The sequence below is a fragment of the Dipodomys ordii genome, unplaced genomic scaffold, assembly GCF_000151885.1.
Source record: "Dipodomys ordii isolate 6190 unplaced genomic scaffold, Dord_2.0 Scaffold35, whole genome shotgun sequence".
Taxonomy (NCBI): domain Eukaryota; kingdom Metazoa; phylum Chordata; class Mammalia; order Rodentia; family Heteromyidae; genus Dipodomys; species Dipodomys ordii.
Genome location: NW_012267251.1, coordinates 2,877,444 through 2,902,242, shown reverse-complemented (window position 1 = coordinate 2,902,242; position 24,799 = coordinate 2,877,444). Strand labels below are relative to the sequence as shown.

At 39.5% G+C, this 24,799-nt stretch overlaps 2 protein-coding genes and 1 pseudogene across 2 annotated transcripts in view; 1 reads left to right on the top strand and 2 right to left on the bottom strand.

The window, feature by feature from the left end:
* Positions 1–24,799, top strand: part of Sdccag8 (serologically defined colon cancer antigen 8) — a 157,695-nt gene that overhangs the window by 14,481 nt on the left and 118,415 nt on the right. Inside the window, exons 6-9 of the mRNA XM_013017289.1 lie at positions 5,142–5,282; positions 7,851–7,915; positions 10,937–11,125; positions 19,673–19,811. Of these exons, the coding sequence (XP_012872743.1) occupies positions 5,142–5,282; positions 7,851–7,915; positions 10,937–11,125; positions 19,673–19,811 (534 nt within the window). The remainder of the gene's footprint in view (positions 1–5,141; positions 5,283–7,850; positions 7,916–10,936; positions 11,126–19,672; positions 19,812–24,799) is intronic.
* On the bottom strand, positions 3,667–4,137 carry LOC105986536 (annotated as a pseudogene).
* LOC105986537 (putative 60S ribosomal protein L37a) lies at positions 9,140–9,500 on the bottom strand. The gene has a single exon (XM_013017509.1). The coding sequence runs from the start codon at positions 9,464–9,466 to the stop codon at positions 9,188–9,190; it is 279 nt and encodes a 92-aa protein (XP_012872963.1). The 5' UTR covers positions 9,467–9,500; the 3' UTR covers positions 9,140–9,187.

The window sequence follows — 24,799 nt, the reverse complement described above, 5'->3', positions numbered from 1 at the left end:
CTTCTTCCTGATTCCATCACTTGGTTTATTCTTAAAATGTCCTACTCATGAGGTTTTAATGAGTTTCCACAGTGACTGTCTGTGGCCCATAGATCAGACAATCTCTGTAATTCTGACATGTAATTCTTGTGGCGATATTTAAATCAAGTCTAAATTTCATACCTTTAACTTATCAGAGATATTTTTGCATCAATGTTTTCTAGAATACTCTTTTGCTACAGCTCACTGTTAACCATAGTTTGTTCTGCTTTTTTGAAACAAATTCAGTGTTCCATGAAAGTTTTCATACTTGCCTACTGCAGACTTACTTTCAAATAGACTCTGGTGGTTTTTGACTAATTGCTACACAAAAGTTTTGTTAACAAAAATTAAACTCCAACAGCTTGGTGTTTTTGTTTTTTCGTGGCTAATTGGCAGATAAGAGTCGTGTGAATTTGTCCGCCTGGACTGGCTGTGAACCTCTGCTCTCAGATCTCAGCCTCTGAATAGCTAAGATAAAAGATGCCAGCCAACAGGGCCTAGCTTGATTCTGCTTTTGAAGTTCATTTTCCAAATCTGACCTAGTATTTCTTTTCCTATCCTCCAGTTCTATGTATATTAGAGTCTGCTGTATGGAAGATTCTGTTGTATCAACTCTGAAAAATAAAGTAGGCTGCTTACTATTTCATTTTCCCCCAGCTTACATTCAAGTTTGTGATCAATTATTTTCCCCTTCACTTTATATTTTTTCTGAAGATAAATAAATATATATGCATATATGTATATATTAGTCATATTATTAGTGGTTAAAAATTCCATCTTACCTATTTTAATGTCAATTTGAAGAAATCACCATATAAAAACTACATAGCTCATTAAAAAGCATTTTTTGACTTCCTTGTAAATATGTAATGACTTAGTAGTGAATCAGTTATTCATAGAAGTGGGATAAGGGGAAGGGAACTGAGAGAGGAAATAGGGTAGAGCAGTGAGTCACAGGGCAGGGGAAGTGAGGGCGCAGAGGAGGAGGCAGCACACTCTCCTTGCAGTGTGTTTAGCACAGGGAATTTTCAGAGGAAACTACAGTCCTAATTGTTGAATGGACAATGTTACAGGGAGGCGCTATTGTTGATCTTAAGCATTCATTTGGAGTACAGTGTCAGACAGAATTCAGGTGACTTAGATATTTAATTAATATTAGGCTTAATTTTTTTTTCCTTTTGCCTGTCCTGAACCTGCACTCTGGGCCTGGGAACTGTCCCTGAGCTTTTATGCTCAAGGCTAGTGCTCCATCACTTTAGCCACAGCTTTACTTCTTGTGTTTTGGTAATTAATTGGAGATAAGAGTCTCAAGGACTTTCCTGCCCAGGCTGGCTTTGAACTCTGATCCTCAGAGGTCAGCTTCCTGAGTAGCTAAGGTTATAGGATGTGTATATATATATATATATATATATATATATATATATATATATACACATACATACACATATATATACATATACATATACACATATATATGTCACTGATGCCCAGTAACTTTTGTTTTTTGTTATTATACAATTGTATAATAATACAATTTTTTAGCCGGGCGCTGGTGGCTCACGCCTGTAATCCTAGCTACTCAGGAGGCTGAGATCTGAGGATCGCTGTTCAAAGCCAGCCCGGGCAGGAGAGACCGTGAGACTCCTATCTCCAATAAAACCACCAGAAAACTGAAAGTAGCGCTGTAGCTCAAGTGGTAGAGCGCTTGCCTTGAGCTGAAGAGCTGAGGGACAGCGCTCAGGCCCAGAGTTCAAGCCCCACGACCGACCAAAAAAAAAAATACAATTTTTTACCTTTGTAGGTGAATTAATACATTTCATAGATATGCATGTGCTATTATATTGGAGACTTAACATAAATAACACTTTTAGAATATGTTGAATATAAGCAAATTAAGAGATTTTTTTTAGAGGAGATTTTTTAAATGACTCAGTTAAGATGTTATCTATTACCAGTGCTACTAGCTCATTTGAATAAAGATTTTTCCAGTGTTTCCTAATGTCTTCTTTTGAAAAAATAACTAAAAGAACCATAAGGTCATAGAAACATTTATTTATAACCTCACGGTTATATGTGTCAGCCACTGTATCAGGCACATTGTTTGCACCGTATTTGAACAGTGTCACAGTGGATGCACAGCTGTTATTATCTGTTTATTATTACATGCACAACACTGAAGGAAGCTAAAAATCTGGTCTAATGACACAGATATATAAAACGCCAAAGCAAGGATTCAAATCCCAACTCTCTTGAGTCCTCAAATCCCTTTATTTTCCCACAACTCATGCTGCCCTTCTATAGAAATTAGAAAGAGCTAGCCAGTGTTGAACCAAATGTTTTTCCATAAACTTGAAGTTTTCCATCAGAAAAAATATGGACCTCCTCCGTGGTGTCTCACTGTTCACCCCAGACTGGGACTGGGGGGACAGCCAGCAAGACTTTGGGCCTAATTTATGACCTAGATCTTCAAAAAGGAAGCTGATTATTTTTTAAACCAAAAATTTCCAAGTATATTTCTTTTCTATTTTCATTTTTCCTAGCTTCTAAAAAAATTCCTATGAAGTCTCTTTTCCTGGAAAGCTTTATCTAAAATTAAAAAGTTAGGAAATGGTGTTGTGACTCAAGTGGTAGAGCGCTAGCCTTGAGCTGAAGAACTGAGGGACAGCGCCCCAGCCCAGAGTTCAAGCCCCAGGACTGACAAAAAACAAAACAAAATAAAATTAAAAAGTTAAAGTAATCCTAAGACATATTAATCAGAAATGTTGGCACGTGTACTCATTCAGATATCTAAAAGTTTTGTGTGTGTGCACATATGTGTGTGCATGCACTGCCCCTGAGCTTTTTTTTTTTCTTTTTTTGCTTATGTGGTGCTGAGGAATCGAACCCAGGGCCTCTGGCATGCAAGGCAAGCACTTTACCACTGAGCCACCTTCCCAGCCCCATGCCCCTGAGCTTTTATGCTGAAGTTTAGCACTCTACCACTTACTTGAGTCACAGCTCTTTTTCTAGCTTTTTCTGTAGTCGATTGGAGATAAGAGTGTCACTGACTTTCTACTCAGGCTGGCTTTGAACCATGATCCTCAGATTTCAGCCTCTTGCATAGCTAGGAGTACAGGTGTGAGCCACCAGCACCTGCTTTAGAAGTTTGCTTTTTTTTTTTTTTTTTGGTCCAGTCGTGAGGCCTGAACTCTGGGTCGGGGCACTGTCCCTCAGCTCTTCAGCTCAAGGCTAGCACTCTACCACTTGAGCCACAGCGCCACTCTGGCTTTTTTCTTTTTGCTTATGTGGTGCTGAGGAATTGAACCCAGGGCCTCATGCATGTAAGACAAGCGCACTGCCACTGAGCCACCTTCCCAGCCCCAGTTTGCTTTTTTTTTTTTTAAGTATAAATTTTCGGAGTCACTTCTTTATGTGTTTGTTTGCATTGCCTCCACTACCAGTGCTCTCTTCAGTAAGAAATAAAAGATTGTAAATCATATTTAGAGATTTAATATGCATAGGTTTTTAAAAAATCTTGGTTAAATACCCAATTCAAGTATTTAAACACTATCTGTGGAAAAACATGTTCATTAGACCAGAACTCAATTCTTTTTCTTTTTTTGGTGGGAAAAAATGTATATTTATAATTTGCCAGCTGGATTCAGTTTAGATCATTCTAATTTTGTTGGCAACATCTAACACATCATAATCAGGAGCCAGTCGAACATATGCCTTCTTCTCTCCATCAGGTCTGATCAGGGTATTGACCTTAGCCACATCAATGTCATAGAGCTTCTTCACAGCCTGTTTGATCTGATGCTTGTTGGCCTTAACATCCACAATGAACACAAGTGTGTTGTTGTCTTCTATTCTCTTCATGGCTGACTCAGTGGTCAGGGGAAACTTGATGATAGCATAGTGGTCAAGCTTGTTTCTCCTCGGAGCACTCTTCCGAGGGTATTTGGGCTATCTTTGCAGCCATAGTGTCTTGGGCCACCGGAAGGTGGGTGAAGTGCGGATCTTCTTCTTTTTGTGGCTGTGGACACCTTTCAGCACTGCCTTCTTGGCCTTCAAAGCCTTTTCCTTGGCTTCGGCGTTAAGAGGGGCAGGAGCTCCCTTCTTCGCTTTTGGTGCCATCTTCAGAACTCTTTTCTAAAAAATAAGAATACTGACTTATTAAATAGTAACCCTTCCGTACAACATCTTAACAATAATCATAAAATTATATTAAAAAGAAGAATAGTACTTTATATTATAATCTAGCAATCTGTGGTCTGCAGGGTTTCACCAGTTTCTCCATACAAAATTTGTGCCCCTTTTCTATTTTGACCTCAAAAGCAAGTTTGAATGCAATGAGATGTTGGGAGATTTGACCCTGCCTTCAGAATCAAGTGCAAGTTCATTGGCATGGCATGCTGTGTTACTCTTGCTACCCTTATTATCGAGCTTTGTGGCCTAGCACTTTCACCTCGAGTAATGGGGGATTGCCTGTGGTCCCAGGAGCCAGGCTCTTCCACACCTGGGTGATGATTTTAAGGAGGTTCCCTTTTCCCATCTAAATAGTACACGAGGGCAGAAACTTCTCCAGAAAGTTAGGTTTTATTCTCCTTTTCTAGCCCAGTTCTCTGTACTTCACTGGCTTAGCACTTACCTTGTTATATTGAAATGATAGTTGTTTATGTATTGCAATGTAAACAAAGTATACATTCAATTCCCCTTACCTCTGTGCCCATTACTAAACTGTATGGGAGTATATAAAGCAGTGTCTGGCACGTAGCAAAGAGCATGTTTGTTTGCAGTTATTACTGTTATTAGCTATGTGACTCTGAAATGTAGGAAGTGACAGCCAAGACAGAACAGGGGATGTGTTCCAAGAGTCTCTGTCTTCAGAGGAGTAAGGGACAGCCCCTGTGCTGAATGCTCCGACATCCAGCTCTCTTTGTTCATGTTTGTCTTCGTAACACCTGCTGTGCAATATGACCCTAATAGCCCAAAAATGTAAAATGATTTCCTGTAGTTTAGAAACGTATGCTTTCCTCTCCTTGCAATGTGCATAAAAAAATCAGCATTCCATTTGTAAACTCTGCATGCTTAATTTAAAGTTGAATGCCAATTATATTACTAGTACATTTTTCTTTTAGGGAAATATGCAGAATTTGTGGGTTAAGACAGGTGAAGATTCTAGAGTGGATAAAGCTGCCAAGAGATCATTTCCACTGGGTGATGTAGACATGGGTCCAGCTGTGTGTGCTGGAGAGACTGAGAAATGGAAGCTGGAACTGGTGAGTTCTACATCTATACCTTTTCTTCTTTGTACTTTTTCTTTAATTCTAGGAAATTTCACATAAATGGGAAATTTGCCATTTTAAATATTTTAAAGTGTGTATTCCAATTTGATGGAGCCATCAACACTATAATTTTTACTTTTCATCATCCCAAATATAAATAATAAATTCCCACCCCCTTTTTCTCCCAAACTTTGATAGCTGACAGTCTATTTTCTGTTTCTTTCAATTTGCTTATTCTAGGTACTTCACATATTTGGAATCAAAACAATATTTATCCTTTTGTGTCTAGCTTATTCATCACATAGCAGCATATACCAAAATTTCATTTCATTTTCTGATCAATATTTTGTTAATATGTACCTGCTACCTTTGTTTCCATTCATTAATTTATAGCCCTAGGGTTGTTTGAACCTTTGTGCTATCATGAATAGTTCTGCTGTGAACACTGGAGTATAAATGTCTTTTTGAATTTGGCTTTTCTTTTGTGTGTGTACATATATATGTATATATGTAATATATATAAATGGGGGTCATTGGATAGTGTGATAATTCTTCATATTTCTTTCTGCTCCTTACATTTGGTCATTTCAGTTTCCTATCTTCAGTGTGACTGACTCTGTTCTGTTTGCCCACATATGCTTTTGAATCTCTAAAGAATTTTTCCTGAGGCTGGGAAGGAGGCTCAGTGGTAGAGAGCTTGCCTTGCATGCCTGAGGCCCTGGGTTCAATTCCTCAGCACCACATAAGCAAAAAGAAAAAAGCCGAAAGTGGCACTGTGGCTCAAGTTGTAGAGCGCTAGCCTTGAGATGAAGAGCTGAGGGACAGCACCCAGGCCCAGAGTTCAGGCCCCACGACCGGACCCAAAAAATAAAAAAAAGAATTTTTCCTGTCAGTTATTTTAATTTTTTTTGTCTCAGACTTGCTATGTGGTTCCTTTTTATAGTTTGTTTTCCTAATTTTCTTTAGTTCTTTATACTTTTTCTCTTAGCTCTTTGAGAGTATTTGTCAATTTATTCTGCTCATTAACCTATATTTTTACTCTTCTTCATACCAGTTTTTTCAAGCAATTGTATTCATGTCTATATTTTGTGGAATATTCCATTTTTGCTTCAATTGAACTTTAGCCCCTGAAGTCAGTCAGCATGTTCGCGCGCGCGCGCACGCGTGTGTGTGTGTGTGTACATGTGTGTATTACCACTGGGGCTTACACTCAGGGCCTGGGTTCTATCCATAGCTTTTTGTTCAAGGCTAGGGCTCTATCACAGCTCTACTCCTGGCTTTTGGGTAGTTAATTGGAGATAAGAGTCTCACAGACTTTCCTGCCCAGGCTGGCTTCAAACTACAGTCCTCAGATCTCAGCCTCCTGAGTAGCTACAATTGCAGGTGTGAGCCTCTGGCACTGGGCTATTTTTTTAAATTTTATCTTTCTGCATGTGGTAGAAGTTTGTTCATTTTCACTGGTGTGCTTACTGTATGAATGATCTACAACTTACTTATGTATGTACTCTTGATGAATATTTATATTGTTATGGTTTGGAGCTATTGTAAACATTCCTGCTATGGACACTTTCTATCTATTGATATGCTCTTCACACATTTATATTGCATATATCTCTTGGGGTAAAATTCTTGGTCATATGATATGTCTATGTTCATAAGAATTGTCAATCTTTTAAGATGGTTTAAGGTCACTAACAGTATATGAGTCCTGCTATCATTCCATGTCCTTGCCAATCTTTTTCTGATGAACTTTCAGTTCTATCTTGTGATTTTCTATTGTGTTTCTCTGATTTCAAGTGTGATTGAATATCTTTTTATATGCTTGTTGAGCATGTGCTGACCCCTATTCTGAGAGGCCCATTCAAATTTCTGTACCTTCTTTTTCTTGAAGTATATGATACTGGAAATTATCCTCCAGTTATCTTAGTACTTGCTCTGTGAAGCTTTCTTTCTGGCTCAGTTAATGAAGGTACAAGCCTTTCTGATTTTGTCTAATCTTCTGCATACCTCACTAGTACAAATGCATGTAATTGACGTTGTTTACCTCTCTATTCCTTCCTAGAAGGAATAGAGGTTTGAAACTCCTTTGTTTTAGATATCCAATAAATATTGCTGAATTAAAGAATAGTTGGAAACAGCAGAGGCTTGTAGATAGATCGGTAGTAGACCTGTTTGGCTTTTTGTTGTGTAACTTATCCATTTCCTTCATATAATTCACCCAGCACATACACATTGTATGTCAAATAAGCTGAAGTCATGTGGGGTAGAGGATTCTGGTAATATTTTAATTTTATCCTTATGGTCATAATCGGAAAAGCTTCAGTTTTTTTCAGTCATACTTTCAGGGGTAAGGCCTACTGTGTGCAATTTTGAAAGAGATAAAAAGGTCAGTTGATGATTTAGTAGTTCCCTGTAGACATTCACATTTAGAGTAATCTAGAGAAAATGTTTCCTGAAAGGTAAAAACAAAAGAAAAGTTTAATATGTATTAATAATTTAAATTTGTTTATTAAATACAGGACATGTAGAAAGTATATTTGTTTCTTTTTTTCTAATCTGTAGGAGAAGCTAAAACTTATGTATGAGGCCAAGAGTGAAATCCTGGAATCTCAGTTGACATTTTTGAGGTAAAGCTAAATCCTCCATTGATAATCACTACAAAAGCATGGCAGTTGTAAGCACACTTGAACGCTTAGTGTTCTGTGCGTTTTGCTCAATATTAGAATTACTTGATAACATTTCGTGTAAAAACTTCCTCAGATTACTAAGGAGTGAAAAAATACAAAATTGTGCATTGTTTTCTAAATCTCATTTGTATGAGTTAAATTGTAAATTCCATCCCTTCATCAGTAGTAGAATATTTATGTTTGTTCATAAAGATTACTAGCTGTTCTTGTAAGTTATTCTTTTGTAGTGAAATGGTGAAAATAGAGCGCTTCAGTTTTGAAATTACAAGCATTGTCCCTTATACTCTACATGTAATTTTAAATGTGCAGCAGTAATACAGTAGTTGGAGTTTTTGTATGTGTGAAGAATTTGAATATATTTGATGAATGTTCATATACTTTAGTATGAACTAAAGTATGACTCGATAACATATAGGTATTATAAATCTCAATATAACTTATTTATTATAGATTAACTGTCAGTGATTTATGTGTACTTAGAGACTTGTTTTATTAAGTTATTTTAAAATAATGGTAATAAAGTATTTTCAAGTCAAATACTTCGTAATTTCAATAATATTTTCAAATTAAATAGCTTTATAATTCAAGTTTAGTAAGTCCAATTTAAAATAAGTATTAAAATCTAGCCCATATGTACCAACTAGACACAACTAAAAGATAAAAATTAGAGCTCATGGGTAGAGCCCTTAGGACTCTTTGAGCAATGCCCTCCAGTCCTTTTGTTTTTGAGACTAGATCTTCCTATGCTGGACTCAGATTTTCTATTTTCCTGCCTCCACTTCCTGAGTAGCTGGGATTATATACTTGTGCCACCATGCCTGATTTGATGCATTTATTTTTATTGTACTCTTAAGTTTTTCCTAGTTTGTCCTGATGAGTTTGAGGATTTTGATAGATGTTTTTACTTTTTCATAAAGAAACCTAATATTTAAAAATAGTTTAATATTTACTGTCTTGCTTTCAAATTTTACTTAATTAGATTTTAATGTCTGTTGTGGTTTGACTTTTCAAGACATATTTTGTCTCATTCAGAATTCAGCTATACCTTAATTACATTATAATACCAATTTTGAATAAATTATATTTTGGTCTGTATTCTTGGGTTTCTTCTCTTTATTTTAGCATAATTTAAGATTATTAAAAAGCATTTTCTTTTTTTTTATAAATTAATCCATTTACTGTAGAGTAGGGTTATCTCAGATGGTAGAGCTTTTACTGGTCTTTTAATTCCTTCAGTCTTCTAATGGCAGACTTGACTGTGACGGCAGAAGTGGTGTTGTAGGTCCAGGCACCACCAGCCACTGTCTTCATGCAGGAACCACAGTGCCAGATGCCCACTGCTCGCCTCTTCATCTTTGTCTTGCCACAGAAGGAGCAGGTGTACTTGGCGTGCTGTCTGATTTCAATTTTTTTCACCATCTTCCGGAGTGAGGCACCATAGCGGGTGCCGTACTTACCGACGATGCCGACCTTCTTGGTGTGTTTGGCCATATTGCCGTAACTCAGGTCCAGGCCCAGAGAGCAAAAAGCATTTTCTTAAAGAAAAAGATGAGAGCACTTTTCAGAAACTCTAGCTCTTCTTTTTAATTTTTCTAGTTTGCCACGTGTAGTAATCAAATCTATATGACTCTGAGCCTGACAAATTTGTAAAGGAGTCCTTTAAACTTTGGAATTACCTTTCAAAGTTAAAAAATTTTTTTGAAAGTCAGACTTTGTCTGACACTGAAAATGAAAACTCACTATGTCAAAGATGCTACATTGGGCAAAAAATTTGATATTGGGCAAAAATACCTCCTCTTTTATTTTAATTTTCTCCCTAATTCGGACTGTCACTAGATTAGCTTTTTCTTTTAACCCTTCGATTTCCTGGACCTGCTAAATCCAAGTGTGGCAGCCAGGTGTCTTGGTTATTGACTTTTCTTCAACAGTGGTCATTTGAGCTGTGCCCCTGCTACCTGCCTTCCACACCCCACCCCTCCCTGAAGAGAAACTACCTGTACTCCCCTGCACAGAAACTCTGATGAAACTCTGATGGTCTGATGGGGGAGGGGGGTCGGTAAGACACCAAGCGGACATGTAGTAGCCACTGAAAGTAGTCTGAGAATTCACAGCACTTTAGCTAGTGACCTGGCTTAAACACACACACACACACACACACACACACACACAGAGCCAAGTGGTGTGGCCTGTAATCCCAGCTACTTAGGAGGCTGAGGCAGGATGGTGAATTCTAGGCCAGCCTGAGTGGCATAACAAGACCTTGTCTCTCTCAGACATGCACACTCACGCACACACATGCACACAATACATTCTCCCTCCCTGCCCCCCACATGCACACACACAGAGAAAGGGACATCTAGGAAATGAAGTTCAGTTGTTCAAGTTGACTGGGAAGAAAAGGAAAATAAAGCATATGGTCATTCAATTCTTTAAAAGTCTACTTTTAAGTCTTTTGGGATTTGTCTGGACTGGCTCTAAACAGTAATACTCAGATCTCAGCCTCATGAGTAGCTACTAAGGATTATGAGGTATCTGTGCACATTTTTTATGTGAAAGTTTGGAATTTTCTATAGATTTTATGGGCTAACACTTGGAAAAGGCATATCCCTCAATTAAAGGATACTGTGTTATGTGGCCTAGCTCCTTTATTACGATAAATTATTTAAGACTTACATTTGGAGTTTTCCTTTTGTGAGAAATAGCATGTTAATGGAACTGGGATTCCATTAAAAGACAGACTAATCTGTATTAAAATCTTACAAGAAGTTGAGTTAATTAGTGTAATAAAGTCCCTATATTCAGTGTCAACTAGGATAACCACACCAATCTTTCAGGGTTTTGGTATAGGATTAATAAGCACCTCCTAAGTTAAACACCCATTAATGATGGTAGTAGTTTACTGTGGTGAAAGTTGTATGCTTTTATCTGTCCACTCCCTAGAGTTTTTCCCCTTCTTTTTAGAAAGGACTTGGCTGAAAGTCAGAAGAATTGTGAAGACCTTAAGGGGCAGCTGAAGCATAAAGAGTCTCTTCTTGCTGCCAACGTTCCCAGCCGCGTTGGTGGGCTTTGTTTGAAATGTGCTCAGCATGAAGCTGTTCTTTCCCAAACCCATAGCAATGTCCACATCCAGACCATCGAAAGACTGACCAAGTGAGTATGCATCCTCGTGCAGAATCTCTGCCAGCCAGAAAATCGTGTCTTTGGAGGACCTTGTGCTCTTCTGTCCCTTGCTGGCTCACTGTAGCTTTCTTGAAAAAAGAATGGGATGGGGATGTTCTCCCATCTGTAGGTAATCATATCACTTTGGACGAATATTGTTTTTCTTTTGCCAGAATTGGGCTATGAACTCAGGGCCTTGCACTCTTGCTCAGCTCACGACTGGCACACTACCACTTGAACCATGCTTCCAGCCTGGCTTTTTGCTGGTTATTTGGAGTCTTGCAGACTTTTTTGCCTGGGCTGTCACCAGATCTCAGCTTCTTGAGTAGCCAGGCTTATAGGCATGAGCCACCAGGCACCCAGCTTGGACAATTTTTTTTTTTAATCTCTTGGTTTTAGTCTTTTCTTGAAGTAAGAGGATCAAAACTGTTTCTTGCCTTCTTGCTTGCTTTCTGTCCCTTCCTTCCTTCCTTCCTTCCTTCCTTCCTTCCTTCCTTCCTTCCTTCCTTTGTTCCTCCCTCCCTCCCTCCCTTCCTTCTTCCCTCCCCCCTCTCTCTCTTTCTTTCTTTCTTTCTCTCTCTCTCTCTCTCTCTCTTCTTTTCTTTCTCTCTTTCCTGGGGTTTTAGCTCAGGGCTTCAAGCTTACTAGGCTGGCATTCTACTACATGGGCCATGCCACTAGTCCTACTTTTTGCTTTTTTATTTTATTTTTTGAGATGGAGTCTAGTGAACTTTACTTGTTTGTCTTAGAACCACAATCCTCTAGATCTCAGCTTCATCAGTAGTTAGGATTACATGCATGAACCACCAATACCTGGCTAAACTACATCATCTTCATAGTCTGTCTAATTCTAGGTCATTGTATTTCCCTATTTGTTTGTTTTTTCAGACTGGTTCTCACTAGGTAGGACAGCTGGCCTGGAACTTGTAATCCTGCAATCACAGCTTTCCAAGTGTTGCGATTACAGGTGTGTACCAGCACACCTGGCTCTCTGGCACTATTCCTAAGAAACTGAATGTGCTAGGAATTCCTTTGACTTTACCATCTCTTGAGTTTCCCTCCTGTAGTTCAGATCAAAAGTGTTCCACATCTTTATCATGTATCTGACATGAGGAATATTGAGAGTAGACAGCAAGAGTAGTGATGCTATAGTAGTAATATTACCATTTGAGGGTTGCTAAGGACTAATTATAAGTGAGCTTTCAGGCCATCACATTTTCACATTGTTTGTTCTTCTTTTGTTCTATTTTCACTCTGCCAGGGGAAGCTTGTGTGTCTGTGGCAATTTTGTTCAGTGGAAGTTGAAAATTTTTGTTTTACTATAGAATCCAAAAGGTTGTTCCTCAGCTGACTTAGATCTCTTCTACTGTGGTTTTATAACATCATGTACATCAACTGGACTTTTTTTTTCTGGATTTGAGTCTTGAACTTGGCCTGGGCACTGTCCTTGAGCCTCTTTGTGCTCAAGGCCAGCACTCTTCCACTTGAGCCACAGTGCCACTTTCAGCGTTTTTGGGGTGGTTATTTAGAGATAAGAGTCTCACAGACTTCCCTGCCCAGGCTGGCTTCCAACTGCAATCTTCAGATCCCAGCCTCCTGAGTAGCTAAGGTAACAGGTGTGAGCCACCAGCACCTGCCTCAGCGACTGGATTTTGGTTGCTTCTCAGCTGTGTTGCCCACCAGAGTGCTGGCCTTCAGTAGGCTTGCAGTGTTTGTATTTGCTGTGAGGAAGCATTTGTGGCTTCACAGTCAGAGATCCTCCCACTGAGACCCACGAGGAAGGAGGAGTGACTGCCGACCAATGCCACTCGTGTCTTGAGCTTCATGCACAGCCGCTCCAGTTTTCTGCTGTTTGGAACAGTGCTAATCCACCTCTTGATGCTGTATTGAAACTACTTCGTCTTGTGATCTGGAGCACTGGCATTTTTTTTTTTTTCTTTTGGTCCTGGCCCTGGGGCTTGAACTTAGAGCCTGAATGCTATCCCTGAAGTTTGTTTGCTCAAGGCTTGAACTCTACCACTTAAGTCACAGCTCTACTTCCAGATTTATTGGAGATAAAAGTCTCAGGGACTTGCCTACCCAGGCTGGCTTTGCACCATGATTCTCAGCTCTTAGCCTCCTGAGTAGCTAGGATTACAGGTGTGAGCCACCAGTGCCCATCTAGCACTGGCTTTTTCAGCAGACTACTTGAGTCTATAGCCTCCAGACTCCAAGAATAGCCAGTGTATCAGGTAGCTCTCGTATCCACAAATGAGTAACTTGGTTGTTATATGAAAACTGCATCTCCAGTATGGACTGATTGGTAGTTCAAAATGCACAAAATGTTGCATTTTAACTGAATCAAATGTTAAGTGTTGTATTGTATTAAATTATTCATATATATTCAATATAACCAGTAAATAAATAAACAAAAATGTCAAACAGCCCAGTTGCACTATAAGAAGAGGAACTGGGAAGGAGCAAAGGAGGAAGATATCAGCACATGGAAATGTTTTAAATCTGTTTGTGTTCAATAAAAATCCGATCTAAACTAACCCAGCATATTGGTGAAAATAAAAAGTATTGATAATTCCAAATGATGATGCGGTCAAGAAGTAAGGAGTATTTTCATGCCTGTCTGGTGAGACTGTCACTTTGTACTTTGGGGACAGTCACTTTGGGCTTTATTATTTAAATTATGTATAATACTTTAATGTCTGTCCTAGAGAAAAAAACTCATGTGCAAGAGGCACGTGCTTTGCAGCATCATTTGTGCACAACTTACTTGTCTTTAAAGGAGAGTAAAGTGTGCTTTGGTTGGGGATGTGGTTCAGAGCAGTTGCCTTGCAAGAGCCAAGCCCCGGCTTTGAACAATACAAAAACAAACTAAACTGTGCCTTGGATAAACTATCATATTTAATGGAGTGTACAAGAAAAAAACACCCTTCAGAATTCATTATTGAAGGTAACAAAATGGCCAAAGGAAAACCAATATGAAATCATTTGTATTTTCTAAGTGCTTCCCATTGTTTTCTTTTCTTTTGGCCAGTCCTGGGGCTTGAACTCAGGCCCTGGGCCCTGTCCCTGAGCTTCTTTTTTTTTTTCTTTTTTCTTTTTTTATTGTGAAAATATTGTACAGAGGGGTTACAATTACATGGGCGAGATAATGAGTACATTTCTTATCAAGCATTGTAGCCTCCTCTTTTGTTTCCCCTTCCCATCCCATCCTCCCCCCCCCACCCCTACCTCCCCCCTCACCAAAGTTGTAAAGTTCGTTTTCGACATGATGACTTGTACGTCTCATTGTTGCAATGGGTCCACCTGTATCCCTATTTAAAAATCAAACACCTGAGCTGCTTTTACTCAAGGCTAGCACTCTACCACTTGAGCCACAGCTCCACTTCTGGCTCTTTCTGTTATGTGGTACTGAGGAATCAAACCTAGGGCTTCATGCATGATAGACAAGCAATCTATCACTAAGCCGCATTCCCAGCCCTCCATTACTTTCTCTAGTTTCATCCATATGCATAGAAAAAGACTTGAAAGAGAAAAGACACCAAAAATTTGACAGAGGTTAACTGGAGAGATAGAAAAAAATCAATTAAATTGAAAATTTGTGTCACATATCTTTTTCACTATGTTGGCACCTAATTTTGCAAGGAGAATATAATGAAAAAATTGTTTAAAAAAGAAATCACATTCTATGTTATGTGGATTTTTAGAAAAAGGCAGCATTTAAAACTAAGAATATAGCAAAACCAAGAAACTAATAAAAATCTGTTTTTGTCCCTATATTGCCTTATATATCCCTCTAGATCATCAGAAAAAATATTTTAAAATGAGGCTACAGTGTTTACATTGATCCCAAGTCTGGTAGTCAGTTGGAAATAGGTTCTTACTCAGTTATGTATTCCTTTGTCTCCATCCTAAATTTGATCTCAGCTGCTTTAAGTCAATATCAAGCCTATTTGCTTCCCTTTTCTGCTGTGTCAGCGTACCTTTGTTTCATGTTCTGCTTTACTAACAGAAGAGAGTGCAAACTTTCTGCTTGTATTATCAGTGAATTTTTTTTGCATATTTAATTCCTTTGGCCTAAGCAGGCATCCAGCTCCATCCAACTTATGCAACACTTTTTAGCTTTGGATTTCTAGTTTTATGTATATAGAATCTTGACACCACCCCCAATAATCTGTTAGTATAGATAGTACTGACTTCCGGAGTTTGAGGAGAAATTTTTTTTTTTTTTTGTCAGTCGTGGGGCTTGAACTCTGGGCCTGGGCGAGGAGGAATTTTTAATAAGTGTACCCTACATTTATTAAATTGAAATGAAAAATTGCTGGGCATTTTTGGAAATGTGCTTTTTGTGACACAGCTCCCAGCTGCCTTGTTTCACCCTCTGGCATGTGTCTTGAATTTGTGGCACCCAATGACCTTGTATCGTTGACAAGGAGTTCAGGCACAGCTTGGAGACCAGACCATCTACACATACATTTGTGACATTTGTTAACCCCCCAGGGCCTCATTACTGTGTATTCTTATCACCTGCTGCTGATCTTGGGTATATTTTTAAGGTTGATTAAAAGTGTTTTAGAACTTCTGCCTTCCACTTAGGGCTGTTTATCCAGGTAAAAGTAATATTAACCATTTTTTCCCCCTTGGTGATCAAAGTTTCTTCAAGTGACAATCTAGATGTAAGTGCCTTATGTTAAATTCCTTTTGATAATTCACAGTATCTTGGAGAAATTTCAGTGTGCTACTTTTTACAACCAATGATTGCTACCCTCCTACCTTGAGACTGCAGTCAAGCTTGTGATTTTTAAGCCAGATCATTGTCAGTGTTGTGTACTGGTGTTGAAAGACCATATCAGGAACTTCTCAGAAATGAGGAACACGAAATGTTATGGTCAGCCTTCTAAATTTTCTTTTTAAAAACAGCACTAATAATGCATACCTATGGTGCTTTGTAATGCTTAAAACTGATAGTAACTGGAAGTGGCGCTGTAGCTCAAGTGGTAGAGCACTCGCCTTGAGCTGAAGAGCTGAGGGACAACGCCCAGGCCCAGAGTTCAAGCCCCACGACCGACAAAAAAAAAAAAAAAACTGATAGTAACTGTGGAGTAATTTATGAAGTAGAGCATTTTGTAGGTACTCCATATTTCAAGAGCAGGTTTATGCCAACAAACTCTTTTGCTTAAACAGTTCTCTTTTGCTTAAATACTTGACTGAAATATTAAGGGATTCAGGGTTTTTCCTGCTCTTATAACTGAACTAAATTCCTTAAATGTTAGTGTGTGTAAGTAGTTGTTTTTCCAGCCCCAAATGGACACGCCTGCTCTTTTCATCATCTTTCTGCCCGGTAGCCTTTCATCAGGCCAGTGGAATGTTGGGAGGTCAACACTGGCTTGCTTTCTTCACAAAACTCCTTAAAGCTTTCACAGGATGTTTATAAGCAACCAACAGAAATTTTGTCTTGGAAGATGGTGACTTGAGAACTTCTTTCTAATCACATCTGTTCTGAGAGTCTCCTTCAGGGCTGGTCCTAGGCATTAGGCAACAGGTCTTTGGAGCAGGACTCTGGAGCTGGCTGGGTGGGGAACCTGGCTGATTGCACTGGACAGATAATGTAGAACACTGTGAGGTCTGAGGAATACGTGTGGGGATGAGAAATAGGAGATAATCAAGAAAGTGAGAGCCACATGAACAGGGGAAGAAGGGTGATGGGAACAAGGTCTTGTGTGGATGAGAAGGGGCTGCCAGAGGCTTTCAGAGTGTTTGTTTCTTGGTATGCAGTTTGCAAACCAAAATCAAGACCAAAACCAAAACGCGGGGTCTAAGTGGAAGATCTTAAGTTGCCAGCACCATTCCAGAATGGCAGCACCTATGTGTTTTGTCACACAGAAAGTGCAAGTGCATCAGTCCAGTGGCTATGTACACTTTCAGTGCTCTACAGATTGGTTTAAGAAAACATTTTGGAGTTTATTTTTAATGATTTTTGTCTGGCTCAGTAGTATATAAAGTTGATAAGTTTATACTCAAGACATTTTTGAGCCAGAGTAATGAATTATGTACTTTCCAATTTTAAATAGTCATATGGCCTTTTTTGAGTTATACTATTAGAACTGGGAGGGATCTCACTTTTGGTATCCTCCTCTTGTGAATTTCTTTATCCGAGCATTTGTTCTTTTGTTATTTTGTGGAACATCTACTATGTAACTCTTGATGAGAAGATGGCCTGCAAAGAGAGTACATTTTCCGTGAGGAATCAACTGTTTTTGACTTTGTGATCTGTCATAAATACAGAGCTAGTTTTCTACTTTATTGAACATGGAACTCTGGCTTTGATGACAGCGTGGTATCAGGAATAGATAATATCTTTGAGTAGTAGCTTTTGCCTTGCGTTAGGACTTAGAAACTCAAGGCAAGTGACTGTATCTTATCCCCATTTACTATTCTTAATGAATTTTCTTCTATAATCATATGTCCTGTTGGTCTGTATATCCTAGATGATGCTAGTCCCTTTCTATATGATATTAACAGGTTCAAATTTTTGCCTCATTTTTTTTTTACTTTAGAATGCATTACTCTTTCTTTGATTCATTCAGTTCAGTTGTATTTCATTGTATTTGATTAAAACAACTTGCTCTTTTTTCATTTTCTTTAAACAACTAATTTATATCAATTTAAAACAAATCAGGATATTCTAAAGTGAAGATCTTCAGTCTCACAATCTTTGTGTTTTCTTTTTTTTGCATTTTATTCTATTTTTTTAAACAAAAGGAGTTTTTAATGAAATGTCTGATGATTGTAACTTTGTTCAGAATTATGCTTCTTAGCATGTGGCTGCTTTCCAAATACTACACATAGTTTAAATTAATTCACTTGTAAGATGCTTTTAGATGGAGCCACTGGTTAATTCAGGAAGTAATTAAACCCAGTATTTCTAATGTACACTATGACTCTAACGTGTGATGAGTTAACAGATCACAGCTCCTCTCTGATAGATGAGAACATGGCATTGCAAAAACTGCAGTATTTATTTCAGCTGAGTTTGAAAGTGTCCTTTAAAATTTAACTTCTTTATCAGAGCCTGCAATCGTATATATAATAGTCTGAAGTACTTGTGCTTTTATTGCTTTGTGTATATAGAAAGCTTTCTGCCTGACCTTTTTTTTTTGTCTTCTGAATATCTTTATTCAGATTTGGTGATAAGTTATAAATATTCTGGAAATTTGATAGGGGCTTTTTGTGTAAGTGTGTTGGTCAGTTGTGGGGCTTGAGTTCAGGGACTGGGTCCTGACTCTCAGTTTTTGTTTTTTCTCAAGGCTGCTGGGTCTACCACTTGAGTCACGGTTCTACTTCTGGTTTTTTGGTTGTTTAGTGGAGGTAAGAGTCGCATGAACTTTTCTGCCCAGACAGGCTTCACGCTGTGACCCTTCCATCTCAGCCTCCTGAGCAACTAAGATTCTAGGTGGTAGCCACCTGCAGCACACAGGATATATTTAACTTATAAAACTGGATCCTTACTGTTTTAGATCCAAAGCATTTCGGGCCTGGTGCTGGTGGCTCACACCTTGTAACTCTAGCTACTCAGGAGACTGAGATCTGAGGATCGTGAAGCCAATCTTAGATTGAAGCCAATATGAGTAGCAAAGTCCAAGAGACTATTTCCAGTTAACCAAAAAAGCCCGCAGTAGAGCTGTGGCTCTGCTGGTAGAGTGCCAGCCTTGAGCCAAAAAAGCTAAGGAACAGTGCCAAGTTCCCTGAGTTCAAACCCCTATACTGCCATTAAAAAGAAAAGCAGTTTGGTAGTTGTTCTTTTCTATCGCCAATAGACACTGTGGCTTATGGGACGTGTGAGAATTGCTGAGGGAGGGGCTCAGCTTGGCCACAGTCAAACCCAATGGGGTAAAATTTGGTTAAAAAAGTATGTGTAAGGAGGAGTAGCAGGGGTGGGTTAGCGCCACACACTGAAATAGAAGCGATGAAAGAATGAACTCCTGGGTTTGGTCAGGTGAAAGAAGGGCGAACAGGAGGACTGTGGAGGAAGACAGAAAACACATGGCACCTAAGTAAACAAGAGAAGATTCAGTGCAGGAACAGGATCTTACTGGCCTCTAACAGTAGGATGGGATAAATCTTTATCTTTTTCTCAGTCTCTTCTTTAAAATCATGGCTTCTACTTTGCAATAAAACGCCACTCTTAGGTACTTGGTTGTTTTGTGTGTGTGTTTTCTTCCTCGCTTCCTGTTCCTTTTCTGACTAGTTGCTCTTTTCGGGGCTTTGTTCGAGGCCTCCGCGTGCCAGCCCTCTCCACAATAAGTTCCTGTCCCACACAGATGCGGCCCAGCCATGAATGCGCTCACCCTCTCTGGCTTCTCTGCCTGCCACCGCTTAGTGAGAACAGAGGGTCATTCTCTGGATTGTGCTTTAATATATGCTGAGCTGGCCTCCCTGGCTCTTTTCCTGGTGCATACTAGTACTTTTCCCCCTCCCTCCTGATTTATGAGTATATATTCATCTGATCATTTCTTGTTTTGAATGTTCTTTTTGTGCTGACAGAGAAAGAGATGACTTAATGTCTGTGCTCGTTTCCGTGAGGAGCAGCTTGGCAGATGTACAGAAAAGAGAAACCAGAGCCTATGAACAGGTGAAACAAGCTGTGCTAATGACTGAAGAAGCCAACTTTGAAAAGACCCAGGCAAGTCTAGGAGGTGGAAACAAAGAGATCACAGAATTGCTTCCCCTCCCCCCCCCCGCCCGTTTCCTTGGTTACATGTGATAACTAAGCTCTCTTCCAGACACACAAACTTGATACCAATCTGTTAATTTTGACTTTTGTAAAATTTTTTATTTGGAGGCTTTTTACTCCTCCACAAATACTCTTGTTATATCACTATTCAGAGATTGTAGTAGTGTATGGTAAAGTACCTGGATGCTTTTCGCTGCTATGAATATTTTTAACACCTATAGTCCCTGGTTTATTTATGTCTATTTGTGACTAACTATAAATGTTTCTCTGCCAAATGTGGGAAATTCTAAAAACATCTAAATAGGTGGAAGATAATTTTGTATGTGTATTATATGGCACCTTTGGTTGTGAGTTCGGATCCATTGAAAGCTAAGTGATGACAGTGACAGTCATGGTTGGCATGAAGTGATGGGCAGTGTTAATTAATCCATTGTACTTGCTGGGAACTTTCCCTTGACATGCTGGCCATCCTCCACCTGCTTAATAGCCGCCAGCAGCCAGTGACTGCCAGAGAAGAGAGTGCAGAATATTCTTGGCATTGCTGAAAGCAGTGGTCTGAACCAAATATGAATCAACAGCTTGAAATTGAAGTGCACTGAAATATCTAGTGCACTGAAATATGAAAATTTTTTTGAATATCAACACCTCACTCAAAAAGTTTTAGATTTTAGAACATTTTGGATTTGGGATTTTTAAATTAGGAGTACTCATCTACTATAAAGTCTATGCAAATATTGCATTTCAACATCCAAAAACCTACAAAATCTGAAGAGCTTCCACCCAGACATTTTGAATATTGAAGAAATATTCAACCTGTAGTAACATCAGTGTTTTATTAAAATATTAGAGCGGTTTGGTTCTGTTTTCTCTTAGTTACTGCCTATCTATTTGTCTCTATTCAGTTCTTCTGTAATCTTTCCAGACCATCTTATTAGTAATTTAATCACATTTCTCTGTTTTTCAAACTTAGGTTTGGTTCTGAGCTTACTTTATACCCTTAAACACCACTAATTTCTCTGTTTGTCTTGAGCTATGTCCGTCCTTGGTGGCGGTATGAGCTGTAAAGTCCCTTTTGCAACTCACATGGCTGTGCTAGAGGAGATAGCCAGCATTTGCCTGCCCCTCCTGCCTCCTCTGCGCCTTTGTTTGACTCCCACTTCTGGTCTGTGTTACTCTGAAATCAGGGTATCATTCCTCTTTGAAACCCATATTATTTTCTTTCTCCTTCATCTTAGTCAGTGAACTCAGTCTGGACATTTTAAGAGCTCTGTCATCTCACCCTTTCTCCATCCTAGCTCCTTGGGTCACCCTTAAAAATTTCAACATCCCTGTGCTGACACGTACAACACCAACCATCTTTGGCCTCCTTAACTCATAATGCTTTTCTTCTACCCACTGTAAGTCCCACATAAACCCAATTGTCTCTGAGATCTCAAATCCTGCAAACACTCTGGCCAAAACCTTTTCTTCCCCTCCCTCTCCTTCCCGTTTGCAATCTGCTCCAAGTTCTTATTCCCGCCTGTAGCTCTTAAGCCTCTTCTCTTCCTGTCCTTCTCCTTCATGTCCTTTTTTCTGTTTCCAGGTTGGATTTCTTTCCTTTTCATTTAATTATGGATTTTTTGTGGTCTGAAATAGAACTCTTTATACTCCCTTCCCTCCCCCCATCCCTGGCTCCATATGCTGCTCCTTCTGTGTTCTCACTGAAAGGCACCCTTAGCCACGACCCTGGCCCGATGGATTGAAAACCTGGACATCATTACCCTCCACCCCCACTCCTGCTTTCAGCCCATTACTAAGTGTATGTCTTTTTTTGGGGGGGGGTCTGGTCGTGGGGCCTGAACTCTGGGCCTGGGCACTGTCCCTCAGCTCTTCAGCTCAAGGCTAGCGCGCTACCACTTGAGCCACAGCGCCACTTCCAGCTTTTTTCTTTTTGCTTATGTGGTGCTGAGGAATCGAACCCAGGGCCTCATGCATGCAAGGCAAGCGCTCTACCACTGAGCCACCTTCCCAACCCCGTGTATGTCTTATTCTCAACATTTTTCTTGAAATTTTTCCCTCACTAACATTTTCCTTATCTGGCAAATTCACTCAAGTTGAGGACCACCCCTCCTATAGCAGCTATCCTGCTGGTCTGTCTGTATCCTCTGACAGTGAGGAATTGAGCCAGTGGGCTCACTGTTCAAGCCCTTGTTGGTATCCAGTAACGTCCACTAAGGGAACAGTGGCTCTGTTCTTACCAGCACTGGAGGATTCCTTTGCTCTGGCCTGTCTCACGGTTCCAGTTGTTAGGGAACGCAGAGCCCAATTGCATGTCAGTTTTTCTTTTGCTAGTTTGAATCTACCAGTCATTGCTGAAGGAACCAACTGAACTCCCCTGTAAAACTCCTCCAGTGATTACAGTGGCTACATCACCCTTGGTTTCTCTGTGATTGGCTACACTACGTATATACACTGCCTGGGGAACTCCACTCTCCTCACCTACTTCTCTACTCCTGGCATATATGACTCACTTCTCCCCGAGATCAAGACAAAGTCCAGAGCTGCCTCCATAGCTTCCCATCCCTAAATATCTCTTCTATTCTTTTCCTTCCCTTCTCTCTTTCCCTTCCCTTCTCCTCTTCTCTTCTTCCCCTCCTTTCCTTTCTGGCCCTCTTATTCCCAACTTGTTTTGCATTCTCTAAGTTCTTGATGTCTTCTACTTCTTAGAATCCTGGCCTGTTTGTCATCAATCACTCCACCTTCCTTCCTTGCGTTCCTCTCCATCTACATGCCAGAGATTTTTGAAGAGAAAACAGGTTTCACGCAATCAGCTTCTACTCAACTTCCTACCATTAGTCTATCATTTTCCTGGCAGACTCTGCAAACAGTTGTCTGCCCTGGTAGCCTTCCCTTCATTCCTAACCACATTGCAGTCAGACATTCAATAAATTGTACCAGACTCAACAAATTGCCATTGAATTGCTCATTTAATTAGCACTGGTCACTTCCCCACTACCAAATCCAGTATCCTCATTTCAATCTTTATAATGCTCAGGCCCTGAAATTTTGAAGTCATAGTTCATATACTGGGAATGAATGTGACTTATGCGAAAGACAATTCTAGAAAAGTTAGAACAGGGTCAATTTGAAAGATCTGGGAGGTCACACTAACATCATATTTTATCATATCCATGCCAAAGCATATCATATCGCATACCATATCTTATATCTCATCTCTTTCCTTATTTTAGCTGACACTGTAATTGTACGGGTGGATCCTTTAGATGACTCCTGCCTGCTTCCTGATGTCTGGCTTCACTGGCTTTTCATATTCCTTGAACGGAGACATTTGTGGATGCTCATTCCTAGCCCTCCTCCCATGCTGCCGTTTCCTGACTCATTCCTCCGCTCATGGTCAAATGTTTATCTTGTTTGGACAGACCCACGTTGTGGCTTTCTTGAGCCCAGACCTACATTTGTTGCTGCTGCTAGGACTCTTTATGTGGATGGTGTGGATGATAGTCTACTATACAACTAAGTTGTTAATTCCCCCACATTCCTGTCTACCACTTTTTCCATCCACTATTTTCTATGTTTTATTTAAAATAATGGCATCCTTATCTTCCCAACATTCCTACCTTATAACCTTTAAAATATCTTAGCTCTGCCCCAACCCCTACTCTTGACATCAAATCATTTGCTTAGCTGTCTTCAGATCTCCTGTTCTTCCCCTGCTTCCTGCCTCTGTGTCCAGCCCCTCAAATGCTCCTGTGCACATCAACAGACTCTCGCCATAGCCTTCTGGTTGGTTTCCTTCAGGTTTCTTCCAGTTCTCACATATCTACCACAGTGCTGCCTTAGACCTCGTGGATTATAAATCTCTCGGTTCAGGTCACTCCCCTCATGAGCAAATAAAAGGTAATTCCTCAGTATAGCCTTCTATTCCTTTCAGTCTATCTCTGTTCTAACTTTCCTATAATTTCTTCCACCTCATCCTTCCATATACACTGTGTGTGCTCATTTCCAGAACACAAACTGCACTTGGCCATTTTCATGAGTCTGGTCATGTGTGAAGTATCTATTCAGTAAATGAGTCTCCCTCATTTTTGAAGTTCCCATAGTCTCTTTTTCTTTGTATTAATCTGTTTCTCCTCTGAATCCCCACTGATGCTGTCCAAACTTTCAGTGAGTGTGTACATAACTGTCTCCACCGGAAGACCATGGAAATCAGGTCTGTGACACCTATCACTGTATCTCTCACATGGCCATTTATGTGTTAACTACACAGTTAATGTTTGTTGAAAACTTGATTTTGAATATTAGTGTAAAATTTTATTATAGTTAGTGCTTTTTCAAATTTAACAGTAAAGAACAATCAAAGTATAGAGTACTATGAATCTACCGTTTTCACTGAATTAGTAATAATGAATATGAGGACTACCAAGAAGCTTACAAAATTTAATGCAGGTCTAGTAGCTTTATCTAGAAAAAATGAGAGAACATAAATTTTAATTTTAGAATCGTTTATTACTGAGCTACGGTCACTTTGTTGTTTAGTTTCTTGGCATGTGTCGCCACCTAGTGTTCCATTTGTGTCTTGCATGCAAAGTTAGAAGGACCTTTTTTTGTGTGTGTGTGAAAATACTGTATAGAGGGGTTACAATTACATGGGCAAGATAATGAGTAAATTTCTTATCAAGCATTGTAGCCTCCTCCTTTGTTTCTCCTTCCCATCCCTTCCCATCCTCCCCTCCCCAATCCTCCTCCTCCCCCCCACCAAAGTTGTAAAGTTCGTTTTTCCACATAACAACTTATACATCTCATTGTTGCAATGGATCCACCTGTATCCATATTTAAACGATTTGTTTTTCCCCTTCCCCTCCACAAATTATACCCACATCAAATACAGTGAAAGCAGGTGTTATACTGTGGGGGAGGGACATACAAAGCAACAAAGA

Bases quoted from the DNA above. Each gene is read 5' to 3' on its own strand.
- LOC105986537 (XM_013017509.1), bottom strand. From the start codon at position 9,466: ATGGCCAAACACACCAAGAAGGTCGGCATCGTCGGTAAGTACGGCACC.